The following is a 14,181-nucleotide window of genomic DNA, read 5'->3' as shown; positions in this document are numbered from 1 at the left end:
TGTAAAACATTATTAAACAGTAAAAATGTTTACCTTCCTACCACAATCTGGAGTTGAGTTAAAAAANCATAACTTTTGTATTATTATTGCTGGATGTTTCTAAAGTGGACAAATTGTTCAAATGGAAAAAAANGTAGAATGAAGAGCTTAAACTGAAAGGAAAATGTGTCTGTTAGTCACCATAGCTGTGCGTTCTTTGTGCTCATTCTTCATCGCAAACAGTCTTGAACACAAAAGCTTTGCTTATAGAGAAGTTCCATTACTTTCTGCCATATATACTGCCTGGGGTGACAAAAGTATACATATACAAAGGAGTTGAATTCACCATTCCATGCCCAGCAGCTTTAACCATTTCACCACCACTAGAATACTATTACGAAAGGCGGTTAGCAGTGCTTGAAGGAAAAAAAGGGATTTTATTTTAAACATAGGTCTTCTATTTAAACACTGTGACATACTTTGAAAAGATTTCAACACTGCTTTTTATACACAAGGTAAACTTTTTTTGAAGCCAAAAATGGCAGCCTAGATACTCGAGTGTAGAAATAGCATTCTGATTGTTAAATACAATTTGAAAATTAAAAAAACTATGCAATTTAGCATATAGAAAGGTTTTTGTTTAAAAAAAATTCTAAATTCGGTAAAATTTCCAATCTGAATATTTCTGCACGTGAACTTTTGCTTGTAAGTTCGCAGATATGTTAACAAAGCACACTTTAAATATCTAAATTAATTCTGCAGATTTCAAGTTCTCTGAAACAATGTCCAATTAAATTTATTCTAAATATTATAAAATTTCTATGCTTGTAAGTCCTCTGTTGCATGTTATCCATTTGCGTCAAAGTATAACTACTCAAACATTTGACATATATGTATACAAAACACTCAGTTATCCTCGTGACTAAACTATGCAGGGTGGAAAGGGGTCGTTAACTGAAATCACACAGAATTCCTGCTGATAACAACATGCCACACAGTCACAATCACAATCTCTTCACAGGACTGTTCTGTTATTCTGGACAACAAAGAAGCTAAATTATGAAAGACTTCATCAAAAACGCATAACATAAGCAAGAAGAAAAAAAAGGTAATTTAGCAAATAAGCAGCTGACGCAAACAGCAGGATTGGACACCGGCTTTAGAAAGAAGCATTCTCTTATTCTGCTCGATGGGAGACTCTCTGGAGGCTAAGACAATTGAATACCTAATGCAATATCTTATTTTGGAACCAAATGCATCTATCGTGTCAAGAGAAAAATAATTCAGGTGTCTTTTACCTAAGCTGCTGGATCCATTGCAAATAGTAGATAAAACTGAAAATGTTTTCTTAAAAGACATGTTCAGTCACCCTGCTGTGGGGACTGTGCCCACAAATTTATCTCCGAAGAATGACTCCAGGAAGCCTGCGTGGTGCACTGGTAAGCTTGTGGTCCTGTGTCCTTACGGAGAACAAGCATTTATTACATCTACTTTTAAGGTATGGTTTCCAAGGAAACACATGAAAAGTCAAAGGCATTCTTAATGCTTTGTGCCTTTTTGTGACAATTCTGGGATGGACCACAGAGAGGGTGTCAGAGGATCAGCAGTGCACTCAGAGTTAAAGATGTGCTACAGATGTGAGTGTTTCCAATTATCCTGCCACCACCCACTAAAATGTCAGGAGGTTATTAAGTCCAAACTCACTGTGTACTTATTTACTTAAGTTCCAAAACACAATCACAGACACTGCTGCACATGGACAACCTTCCTGCCAGATTAAAACAATCAGTTGGCAAAACATTCCCAATCCTCAAAAATCTCTACCTCGCTTTGAATTTATATGCAGACATACACATCCTACTTTCTATCCGCAAACATTTGGAATACCTCTATACTTATTTCGAATGCAAACGCTCAAAATACTTGGGGAATCAAATGACAAAGTCATTCACAAAATCACAATAGAAAACATGACCCAAGAGTGGAGTATTACATTTATACAATACCTTGTGTAGAGATCAGGCTGGAGATCAAAACAAAAAATGATTTGCTCCATATTAAGAAATTCCTTTCATCGAAATAAGCAGGAACATAAAGACCCAACACTGGGTAAAAGTGTTGTTCAACTTGTCACTTTGCAGTGCCACTTCAATTGCAGCCACAGTATGGCGAGTTGGTCACTCTTTCACATGCCTCGGTCAATCCTCCCACCTCCAACCCCTTGCCATCCACCCCTTGAGTCCAACTCCCAGCTCAGGTACAAACCCTTCACTATCTAGCACCTTGGGACATCCTCCGGACATGAAAGGCGCTGTACAAATGCAATTTGTTGTTGTTGGTCAAGGGTTGAACACTGAGCAAGGGAATCTTGAGGTTGAAAGGGTGCATTTTCCGATACCTCATTGACCATTCTGCACGCATGACCTTGGATAGTGAACCATAGTAGAATAATCAACAATCAGCATAATCACAGCCAAGTCTGAACCATTGGGTAAGAGAATTACTCAAATCAGAAATATTCTCATCTCTGGGTGAGAAGATTGTAGATTATTGCCTCAAATCAGGATGTGAATTTATGCAATCTAAGATGACAGTGCAGTGCACAGCTGGGAGAGATTGCTGGAGATGTCAGCTCTTCAGATGAGACATTAAACTGAGATCCCATCTACCTGTTGACGTGGATGTTAAAGATCCCAAATCGTTATTTGCACCCGTTTCTCCCATTATACTGGCCAACAATCCTCCAGATTAATTGGTTGTTCACTACTTTGTTTGTGGGACCTTGCTGTGAGCAAAATGGCAGCTACATTTGCCGGCAAAGCACCTGTGTAAAATGCTTTGAGACATTTTCATGTGATTAGACACTATAAAAACAAAAAAAAATTATTTGTTTCTGACTTCATTTTGCAGCCACACTTCCACAAGGGTTTGTTGGGAAGAAATTACAAATGCTGCCCCAGGCTGATGTTTCCCCTCTTTAGCATGAGAAAGCCAAGGCCAACGGCAAACCTCCACATCACTGGTAGAATAATTTATCCCATACCAAGCATTGCACATCAGAACCCCCTGGTCCGTATAATTATAAACCTTTCACGACAGGAGGATGTCTGAAAACGCTTCATAGACATTAATTATTCCAGCCAGATTAATTGGAATAATGTCACATTTTTAATGTTACCTATTTGGAGTTGAAAAAGACCTTGAATGGAAAGTGGCGGGGGGAGAGGGGGGTGGGTAAGTGGCATAAACACCTGAAAATGTACCTCCAGTCAAAGTTTGTCTCACATAGGGATACAAGTCAAAATGATTCCTGAAGTGACCTCAGGTCAGAGCTGAGGGCTCACAAATATACGTAACACACTTGGAGTTCTCTGAGCAAAATGTACTTCACACCCCAAGGTCCATTTTCCATCATTTGTGTCACTTATGGTGCAGTTCATATTCAAGTACACTTTCAATCCTAATATTTAATTAACAAAAAAAATTGTGAAAGTATCCTTCAAATAAAGAATTCCCATGTTCTTTTAGGGGCTCATAGTTTTCATTGAAGAAGTCATTCATGACTTAAAACAGACTCAGAAGTTGTTCTCTCTTCTTTCCATCCCTCCTGACCTGAAGGTGGCGACTCATACTGGGCATAAGCAACTCTACAGTACCTCAACCAAGGGACTGGGCAGGTCATTCACTCATGAGCCGGTGGGGGGAGGGAGAGAAAAGAGGAGGAGGGAAAAAGAGAGACATCACATACAAGTCCTATCTTGTCCTCACCAAATGTTAAGGCACAGCCGCACACATACTTTCTAGCAGTGGTCACTAGATAGCTATCAGGAGCACAAACTCTGGCTGCGATTTTTTCGTCCTCAAAAGATCAAAGACCCTGCCAGCTGGCTCAATAGCTGCAGCAAATGGCATTTGGGAGAAACTATTTTAAAGGGGGGCTGTGGGGGGAATTGTACTCCCCCATAGCAGTGGGACGTTTTCAGTAATCCAGTGAGATAATCATCACAAACCATATTTTTCAACCCCAAAGTAACAATTTCTGGCAGGAGTAGAACATCTGTCAATCTAGCCTCCCATTCAATTTCCCACACGATTCCTTCCATGTATCTTTCTCTAAATCTGAAACTGCCTTTTATTTGATGGGAACTGGTCTTGTTCCTTTTTGTTAAATCGTTTGTAGTTTCTTTCTGTACAATCGAGACTGGAATTCGGTTCCACACACCATGACCCATTTGCTTTTATATATACACAATATATACACATAAGAGAATTCCTATTCTCTTTCATTGTCCCAATTTTGAAACCACAGCCTCTTGTTCATGCCAAAAGTGCAACTATGAGAACGGGATCAGACTACAGCATGCAGAGCGCTAAAGTCTAGGTTCACAAATGGGGAATGACCACTAGGGCAAGGCACCTGAGACTAACAGTACCCAACTGATTCGTAGGTTCATCTACACCTCTGTGCTCACCCCCCCCGCCCACCCCCACCCCGAAAAGAACAGTACACGCACACACAGCTAAAGCAATCTGGTGCCAAATTGGTAAACTTTGGGACTTTTTGACCTTTGATCTCCTGACCTAATGACCACACAGTGTGATCTATAAATAAAACAACTGCTCAGGGAATAGCAAACTCTAATCTCACTTGCAGCAAGAAGTATGGCAATCACTTTTCCTTTCGCGGGTCACAGTTTGATCTAGGCCCAGGGTTGAACATTCTGAGGTTTTTGATAAGTGACGGTGAAAGCATTCAGAAGCACACAGTTTAATGAAGATGTTTGTGCAACATTGTTCTGTGCAAATTGGCAGCCGTGTTCACTTAGAAATAGTCACTACATTCAACAGGAATTATTGTCACGAATGTTAAGATGTTTCAATGTTAGTGGTGCAATATTACATACGAACAACACTTACATTTTTATAAGATCAAAACTAGAGGGAGTAGAGGAGGAAAGAGCAGATTTACAAGACTGACATATTACGGAGTCCAGAAACTAATAAATTGCCTTTACACAACCACAGTTCGAAAACAACTCATTAATGCTCAAAGATAATGACAAGAGAGCTTAAAACCCTTATTTTCTACTTACCACTAACCCGAGCACAAGGGTCCGCACTCTCTCCCCTATTTCTGGCGAAATGTCATTGCCGAACTGTTGCAAGGTTGTTAGAAATCTCTTCAGCTTGCTGAGCTGCCGAGCACCACAGGCTGGGGGCAACTGCTGATTCGCCAGTGAGGAAGAGGAGGACGAAGAGGGCCCATTACTGAAGCCGTTGGGTGGAGACGGGGCTCCATTCAGCGCCGTGGGCGAGTGACTGCTGCCATTTGTTACTGAACAGGGAGGGAGGAAGAGAAACGATATTAGAGGCCACATCCCTCATTACGGACGAAAGTGATAGAAACACAAGTTTGAGAGGCATTAACCTTGTAAACAGCAGTGAAAATTTCTTCCACCATATGCCAACCAGGCTAGCCACAGCTGTATGCCCCGCAGCATAGTGCAAGTTCCGTGTGCAGCAGAAAGTTCCAAAGCAAGAATCCAACTTCTCACATATGCTACGAGCACAGAATGAGCCAGGCAGGGCTCGGCTTTGCTGGGAGGACACTTTCGGCATGGAAACATCTGAAAATAGCATTGTCAGTCTAAAGTGAAACAGGTGTACAGCCTCAGTACTGGGCCAAGTATGAAAAGTTATATTTATCCAGGCACCTGCCAGAACAGTTCCAGGGAGATCGCCAGGGTTAAAGTATTGCACGGATTAAAACAAATAAATAAAGCAAAAGCCCTGGCACGAATCAGTTCAAAGTATTTTAGCTTTTAATACCACTGTTATCGTAAGTTATGGGAAATTCCTGAGATCAACGTACAGAAGCCAACATTGAGAGTGGAACACTCTTGGCACTTCTTGTGTACCTGAGCGATCTCTATTAAAGTGCTGCCAGCCAGGTCCTACTGTGCCACGATGCACTCTTTAATTTTACACACTACATGCACGGAAGACAGGCTGAATAAAGACTATAAAACAAATGCAGACATAGCTTAGAGTACAATATTTCTAATTACAAGTTGTTGGGGTGAATGAGTTAGTTCGAGGTGCTCCTTGGTTTGTTGGAGGAGGTGGCATTGTTGGAGGGGTCAACCTGGATTGTGTCTTTACATCTGCAGGTGAGTCTGGCATTGTGGAGCGCTTCTCAGTGCGATCTGTGAGGGACACAAAGAGAAAGTACTGTTACGCTCAAGAAAAACAGACAAGCAAATCCTTTCTAAGATGCCAGTATAGTGGCGCCGAGAAACAAAATGCGTTTTTTTTAAAGTAATTCCCAGATCAAAATATTCGTAAGGAGGTATGACACAGATGGTGTCCCTTCATTAGTAATGTGGAGGGATAATCATTTTGTTCTCGGTTCAAATGTGGGCAGATGCTTCCTTAGCACCAAGCAGAATCCCCATTCTACTCCTACCGAGCAGTGTAGCTCAGTGCTCAGCCATTACCCTAAGCAAAGATCAAAACGGATGATAATGAACCCCCTGATGACATACCTGACAGAAAAAGCTGGTGCCCTGCTGCACAGGTGAGACTCAAGCACTATTTGTATTCATGTGCTTATTGTCTGTCAGACAACACCTGATGCTTTGCCCGTTTCCTTTTGTTTTGGCACAGAGGGTTACATACATTAAGTGATATTCCACTGCACAATAAACACCGGTAGCAGCTCATGAACATTAAAAAGGATACGTAAAGAATTACAGGTTAATGTAAAATGCAAGTTCGATTACAGATATTTTCAATGCTTACGTTTAAAAAGCTAGATTGGGAAACTGATTTTGATGGCCAACAGCGTGCTGGATTAGTATATCCAGTAATTTATAGCTGATGAATATTTCTGCCTCATTTACTCCTGAGCTATTTTAACAATAAACCATAATTAATTCTCGCATACTATTTCTGTTAACGCTTTCAATGTTCATCATTAATGCTTTGATCTCTCCTCCAGTTTCTAACAAAAAGTCACCTTTATTCAGATGTTTAGGAGCCCATGAAACCAACCCGATTCAAAGCAACTCCATATATATATATATATATACATACACACACACACACATATATATATATATACACACACATACACACATGGGCAAGTGAATATAGAGGGTAAATAGTGTTCAAGAAGATTGCGACCAATTAAACAGATGAGCCTGGGAGTGGCAGATGGATTTTAACAGAAAAATGTAAGGTAACGCATATTAGACCAAACTAAACGACAGAGTAAACATGTACAAAATTAAGGGGTCGCATTAGCACAGGTAAAAAATGATTTGTGTGTCTTTACTAATCATCCACTGAAGGTTTCCAGACAATGTGAAACATTCTAAAAACATATAGATCACTGGAAAGGCCACATTTGGAATATTCGGTGCTGTTTTGGGTACCCTCATTTCGAAAAGACACATTGGAGAACGCTCAGAGAAGAGAAACGAGGAATGGTTATAGCACTTGGTCCTGTGCTATGGGGAGAAGCCCACAGCACTGAACTAGAACAATGATTTGGGGTGGGGGGGCTTTAAAATATCTACAAAGATATAAATTTCAAGATACAAGTTTAAATGAACAGAACTGTAGAGCATAAAGCTTCTCCAAATGAAATCCATAAAGCAAGTTCTGAGATAGGCTGAAACTGATAGATTTTTAAAAATAGAGGGATTAGGGGATATGGGGATAGGTCAGGTAATTAGAATTAGGCCTGAAGATCAGCCATGATCTTATCAAATGGCGGGGCAGGCTCGAGGGGCCGAATGGCCTACTCCTGCTCCTAATTCTTATGTTCTTATATAGAGAAGTAGCATTATTGGGGCTGGAAGCTCTAATTCCATCATGTCAAATTATTCCAATGGCCTCCTTCCCAAACTCCCTGCTCTTCCCTACACAAACTGCAGCCCATCCAAAACTCTGCACCCATATCCTCTCCTGCACCATGCTCGTTGAGCCCAAACCCTCCATCCTTGCTCAACTCCACTGGCTTCCCATCACCCAGCAGATCCAATTGAAGATCTTCATTGTCAATTTCAAATGTCTGCATGACTTTGTCTTGCCCTACCTCCGTGACCTACAACTCTTCAAACCTGGATATTTCCTCTACTCAGCAAACACTGGCCTGCTTTATGTCCCTCACCTGATCATCATCTTCTCTCCCAACCACTGGTGGGTGGTCTTTTAGCCATTCTGTCTCCGCTCTCTTGAGCTCCATCTCCATGTCCCTTGCTTCTCCACCTTCAAAATTTACCTGAAGACCTATCTCTTTGACTGTTTTTTCAGGCACATTCCCCCACCACTCAAGCTCCCAATCAGCTGCGTGCAGCACTTTGAGACATCCTCCCAATGTGAAAGGCACTATATAAAATTGTAATTGTTCTTAAGATTTAAATCAGGAATCATGCCTGAAAATGTTATAATAAATATCTTAATCTTCATTTTTCTTCTAAACCTCCCCTCATTTTCCAAATGTGCCTCTATTATTCCTTCTTTTCATCTACATTTTTACGGTTTCCATTAGTTCTTATAGACAGCAGGCTTTCTTACTCAGCCTTTCTGAAATTGTTTATATCTTTCACTTATTTTGGTCCATGTTGGACTGTCCTCTTGTCCTAAATTAAACCAACTATTCTCTTGTAGCTGAGGCTGTTGTGTTGTTGACTCCAACTATGGAAGGAATGAGAGTGTGGCAGAGATCTCACTAAGACTGTGGCTGTGGCAAAGCCCTTTCTGCTATGTAATTCATACACCACGTGGTACTTCTCATCTGCCCCCACTTCTCATCATAAGGAAATACACATGCGTGTTACACACATGTAACATGGGAATGTTAGACACCCCCACCAGACTGTAACTAAATATACAACGTAGTACTTCTTTATGCAATGTAAGACAACTTGTAGCTAATTAAAAATTTAATTTGAGTATGTTTTTAAATTGCCATAATTGCTGTAAAACACATTTCATTTCTGTTTATTCTAGTAATGCATTGGTCACACCCCTCACCATAGTTTAAAAGTAGAGCAATTGGCACATACTTAATATTCAAATACATAGCTAATGATTAATTGCAGCGGCTTAGACATGAGGTCACATTAAGGTCATATTTTAATTAAAATTGTTTTTTTTAAAAAAAATTATTTCTTTTTATTTAAAATAATGTCTGCATTCAGTGAGAGATTTAAATTGATTTGCTTCATGTAAAATATCTCAAGTTTTCTTTACTGAGGTAATGAAACACAAAATGCCATGAATCTTATTAAAATGTTGTATCTTATGTCTCCGATCTCGGGATGGCTTCTCTTAAGAAAAGTTTTTTTAAAAATTACCATTCATAACCAGTGTTGGTTTTCAGTGCTCAATCTTGCCTAAAGAGGCACTGTATAAATAGAAGTTATTGTGTTTGCAAGAGACTAGAACTAAAGCATCATTTAGGACAGCTCAGGGTATTAAGGGATATGGGGCAAGGGCAGGTAATTGGACTTGAGGCACAGATCAGCCATGATCTTATAGAATGGTGGAACAAGCTCAAGGGGCTGAATGGCCTCCTCCTGTTTCTATGTTATTATGTTACCCGATACTTTTCCACATTTAAGGGTTCAACAATGTACCATGTTTTCCATGCCCACTCCCTCGTGTCTCGAGCTCTTAAAGACACATGGAATAAATATTTTTCAATTCCTAAACCAGAATTAACAAACACATGTTATTGCAGACAGATCAGTGAATTCAAGCTTCATAAATAAAGGAAAATATTCCTGACATGCTGAGGCACTGAGCTTGCCAGGGATGGTTGAGAGATAACAGTGGGAACTGCTAGCCCATCTGGTTTCCATTCTGCTAACACTCATGCTGTACTGTTAAAAAGACTGTCCAGATAACCAGTTCCAAAACAAACGAGACAAGGCTCAGAATTACCCTGTTATACAACAGACTTGTATCCCTCACGCTTAAATATCACAGCATTCGACAAGTATTGAAGCATAAGCTGTAATTGTAAATTTGAAATTATGTTAATTCTGTGTATCTCTACACTTTAGCGCACACAATTAGTCCTAATACAGAACTTCCTTATGAAATCTTGAAAGCTGTCCAAAATAGTAACCCAAGCAGCTCCATCTGCAGCACGGTTCTACCGAGGATAAGAACTGACTGCCCAGCCCAGCAGACACATGCTTCTACTGTACTGACAGTTTGGTGTCAGCCAGAAGGTTTCATGCACAGCCAACCTGCCCTGGATCAGATGGAGCTGGAGCCGAGAGGTCCTCCAAATTAAATGTAATGCCACCATCTGCAACTCATTCAGTGCTGTTTAGTGCAATCAATTCACGATGGAGATAATGCTGAAGTAATGGGCCAGCCCTAATCTATATACAAAACCAAAAGTGTCCAGTAGAGGTGGTGACTGGATGTAAACTCAGAAAATCTGGTTTGAGGATTAGTAGACTGGGTCTATTTGTTCTGCATATCACAATCATCCTGAATAATGCATTCTTTTAATAAAAATGCATTTTACAATATAGGTGTACCAAAAAAGCTATTTAAGCTCAGGAATTACAGAAATTCTGCAACAGTAATGCAAGATTTTTTTTCTCTCCGTTGAAAACATTGTGCTGCAATGTAGCTTTCACTTTCTGCTCTTCTTCTATAAACTCAACACGTTTGTAAGACTCAAAGTGCAATATTAAACAACTGATTTTTTTGCTTTTTAAGACTGCACACACGTGTTTTTAAAAAAATGGCAGAGGGAACTTTGTCAGAACATCTTTATTCTAAAAAAAAGGTAAATAGGAAGAACTGCAAGCTCTAATAAATTAGTGATGCTTAAGAAAAAGTGACTTAAAGTTGAGCTTTTTTTAAAAAAAAATGTAAAGAGGTGGCCTGATGTCTGCCAAGTTGAATTCTACATCTATTAGCTTCCAATGTACGAAAATCCTTAACATATTACACCATATGAAGGAAATTAAATGACTGCTACACACTAATTATTCAATCTGCGCTTTAAACAAGGTGCTCATTCATATGAGAAACTAATTCAGTGGACCTAGCTTCCAAGATTTTACACAAATGCACGAAGAGATGTGTGGGTCATATCCTCCCAAAACAGATATTTTACAGTTTAGGTGCAATCTCTCAAACATTCAAGGAATCTTGCAAATGTTTGCTGAAATATTTCAGATTACCCACACTCTCTCCTACACATTCCTCTGAACTACAGACAAGTATGTAGTCTGCTTTAGCAAAGCAATAGTACATCTTAATTATAAAGGAGCTTCTGTTATGAAGGATAACGTTTAGAAACGCAGCCACCTAGCAAAAAAAGGGGGTGGGAGGGGTGGGGGGGAGAAAATAGGAAGATAATTGAAAATGAGCTGGAATACAAATTAAACTCAGGCAGAAAGTTAAGACCAATACATTGTATTACACAAATACAACATGTCATGGTGGTTTGGAGTCTGTTCAGTATGGACGCATGGAGAGCAGCAGTGAAAATCTCGCAGCGAGCCAAAAGCAGGGGATGATGGCACTGTAACCAATGCTGAATATGTCTGCGCTTGTGACCCATCCCCCAGCTCATGCTGTTTGATAGTAATTAGCTCTGTAATTAGAGGCTGGATGGGAGAATTGGTTTATGGCTCTAATAGGCCACAGTTAAGTCTGATCACAATCCAACTTGTGTGTTTACATAAATAAGCAGATCCACGGTTTCAGCGGACGCATGGGTGTGGGTCTCTCGTGGCGCAAGAAGAAAAAAATCAAGCCCTGTAGAACGCAGGTGGAAACATGCAAGACACGATCATCAGGATTCAAAGGCAGTCTTGGGAAGGTTGGCTCACTTGGTATGCAGGGGATGGTTTCTCGCCCTGAATACATTATGAACTTGCAGCACGCTAATATGCCATGCAATCATAAGCACCAGATGGAACAGTATGCAGTACATGTCCCATCAAACCTCGGCTTGTCAGGAAGATGTATGAGTGTCCCTGTGCTGTTTTTTTTCCTGCAATCCCCCGGTTGTCCCCTTAGACTTTCACATTTCTTAGCACTCGGTTTCTCAATCCCTCAAGCACATATCCCTCGGGTTGCCTCATCTGTACCAGGTGGTTCCAAAAGTAGTTTTATTCCATTATATTAAACAAGGTGAGCGCTGCGAGACTGCAGCAGGCTATCTGCTCTGTGCCTGCGGGAGTGATACCAAATGTTGGAGCACAAAAGCTGCTCGGATATTGTTGCAAAGAAGAGGTCAAAAGGCTTGTTAAATTTATCCAAACTTCAGAAATAGGCAGCGTCCTTTTTTCAAATAAACAGGAGCATTTTAAAAAGTCTGGATTTTTTTTGTAAACAAAAGAGCGCTCAAACCCACTGCCTTTAAATCAAACCTCAAGCTCTTTTATGTCAAAATTAATTCAGAGGGAGGTACCTATCAGAGAGCAGAAATAAGATGGTATGTAGGTTGTTACACTATATTGTGTATTAATCAAACTGAATCTTACATAGCACAGAAACAATAGTGCCTTGTAAATTAACCATTTCAGCGGTGACCTCCTTAACAGCTATCACAAGATGTTTTTATCTTAAATCTGTTCTGAACACCAACAGACAACAACATTTTTTTTACAGCAGATTACAGTATTCATTCAAAAGGAGGGAATCAGCATCGTTTGAGGGTAGGGGTGTAAATATGCAAATTGAATGCATAAAATGGTCAATTTGTTTTTGTTTTCTCTCCCTGAAGTACAAGGCACTCAGTCTCCAAATTCATTCAAAGACTTCATTGGATTTTTATCCTCCCCAAAAGCAAGTAAGTGGTTAATGTAGACTCCTCTTTACCATAATAGGGTGCTACCTTTCTAAAGAAGCAATACACGACCTTCATGACTCAGGAGGACAGGATGATGGCAAATGGAAGTTGCTACTTCACTCTGGACCCACAATTTGAAAAATCATTCGGTTCATTGGATTAGCCAGCCTGCTACAGTATAAACACAAGGCTAATGTTTGAGTTTGTGTTTCAGGGTGATTGGTATTATGGAAGCACTTTACTTAAAAAAAAAGCAGACAAATCGATCTCTAAACCATTAGGGAGAATCGGAGTCAACCTCTAAACTATTAGATTCAGCCACAGCTAAGGTTGACCCATAGTTAATCATGTTTTCCTGGGACAAAATTCTGCACTTGTACTGTGCCATTTTACCGTACAGACAGAGAGTGGACAGGGCAATGGTAAACGTGCCATCTATTTGCAGAAACAGGACTCAATCCAATAGGGATTTCCTTTTCTCTCCAATGTTATCAATCCCTTACAAACTGAAAAAGTCATATACTGTACTCAGCTGAATAGAAAATATCACAAGAAAAATATCAAGACCTTAATTTTAATCCTACGTCACACAGAATCTACCAAGTTTTTTTCTGTATACATATATATATATAAAAATATCCAAACGGATATTGCAGATAGACCTTTTATTCATTAAAAAAAGACTGGCGGCAGAATGGCTGTTTATTTCTACTGGGACTCACTCAGTGCTGTCTGCAAGTGTTTTGAAAATATCACATGACACAGCCATGTGTTAAAAATTACAGCCAGTTAAGTTCTCTGCTAAGAAAAATATGTGGACAATTTATGAAATGCGCCCCAGGATGGAGATGTCCTAAGTAGAACCATATTCTGAAAACAGAACCATTTTTGAAATGTAAAGAAAGAAAGCTGTGGCCACATCTGGACAGCAGAAGTTAAGAGGGTGGTCTGACCTAGTGCCAGGACATTTCTAACAGAACAGTATCATTTTGTACTACAATGACCATGATCACTGATGGTCTTTCACGGAAATGACCCTGAGCAATGCCAGATGCGTTAATGGTTCAGTATTTATAAGCCTGCATCTGGAAGTACTGTAAGAATTGCTTTGTAGAATTGTATTCCTACAGTAGCCCCCTGACTGGAACAGTCCCCTACATACCACCACCATTACAAATTGCTTACCTGTCTTATTTCTGAACACACAATATCGGAACACTCCAATATATGTCCCATATATCTCTTTTAATGGCAAGACTCCCAGAGACACAGATCTGCTCAATTATTAATTTGCAATAATTAAAAACAAAAGTTGTATCACATTTAATGTGCTGACAGAAACAAGGGACAGATAACAGAACTAA

General features: G+C 39.9%; 1 protein-coding gene across 11 annotated transcripts in view; it reads right to left on the bottom strand.

Moving 5' to 3' along the window:
- runx1t1 (RUNX1 partner transcriptional co-repressor 1) overlaps positions 1-14,181 on the bottom strand; it is a 56,872-nt gene that overhangs the window by 21,988 nt on the left and 20,703 nt on the right. For 9 of the 11 annotated variants that reach the window (XM_007902700.2, XM_007902701.2, XM_007902711.2 and 6 more), the window contains exons 2-3: positions 6,048-6,185; positions 5,073-5,314 (exon numbers count right to left, since the gene is read on the bottom strand). In XM_007902700.2, the coding sequence (XP_007900891.1) occupies positions 5,073-5,314; positions 6,048-6,185 (380 nt within the window). Of the gene's footprint in view, positions 1-5,072; positions 5,315-6,047; positions 6,186-6,524; positions 6,555-8,155; positions 8,856-14,181 lie in introns of those variants that run through there. The other 2 variants (XM_007902708.2, XM_007902706.2) reach the window with 2 other exon arrangements.

This window comes from Callorhinchus milii, unplaced genomic scaffold (genome assembly GCF_018977255.1).
Source record: "Callorhinchus milii isolate IMCB2004 unplaced genomic scaffold, IMCB_Cmil_1.0 Scaffold2, whole genome shotgun sequence".
NCBI classification, from domain to species: domain Eukaryota; kingdom Metazoa; phylum Chordata; class Chondrichthyes; order Chimaeriformes; family Callorhinchidae; genus Callorhinchus; species Callorhinchus milii.
The sequence above is the reverse complement of the archived record's forward strand: the minus strand, read 5'-3'. Positions and strand labels throughout refer to the sequence as shown.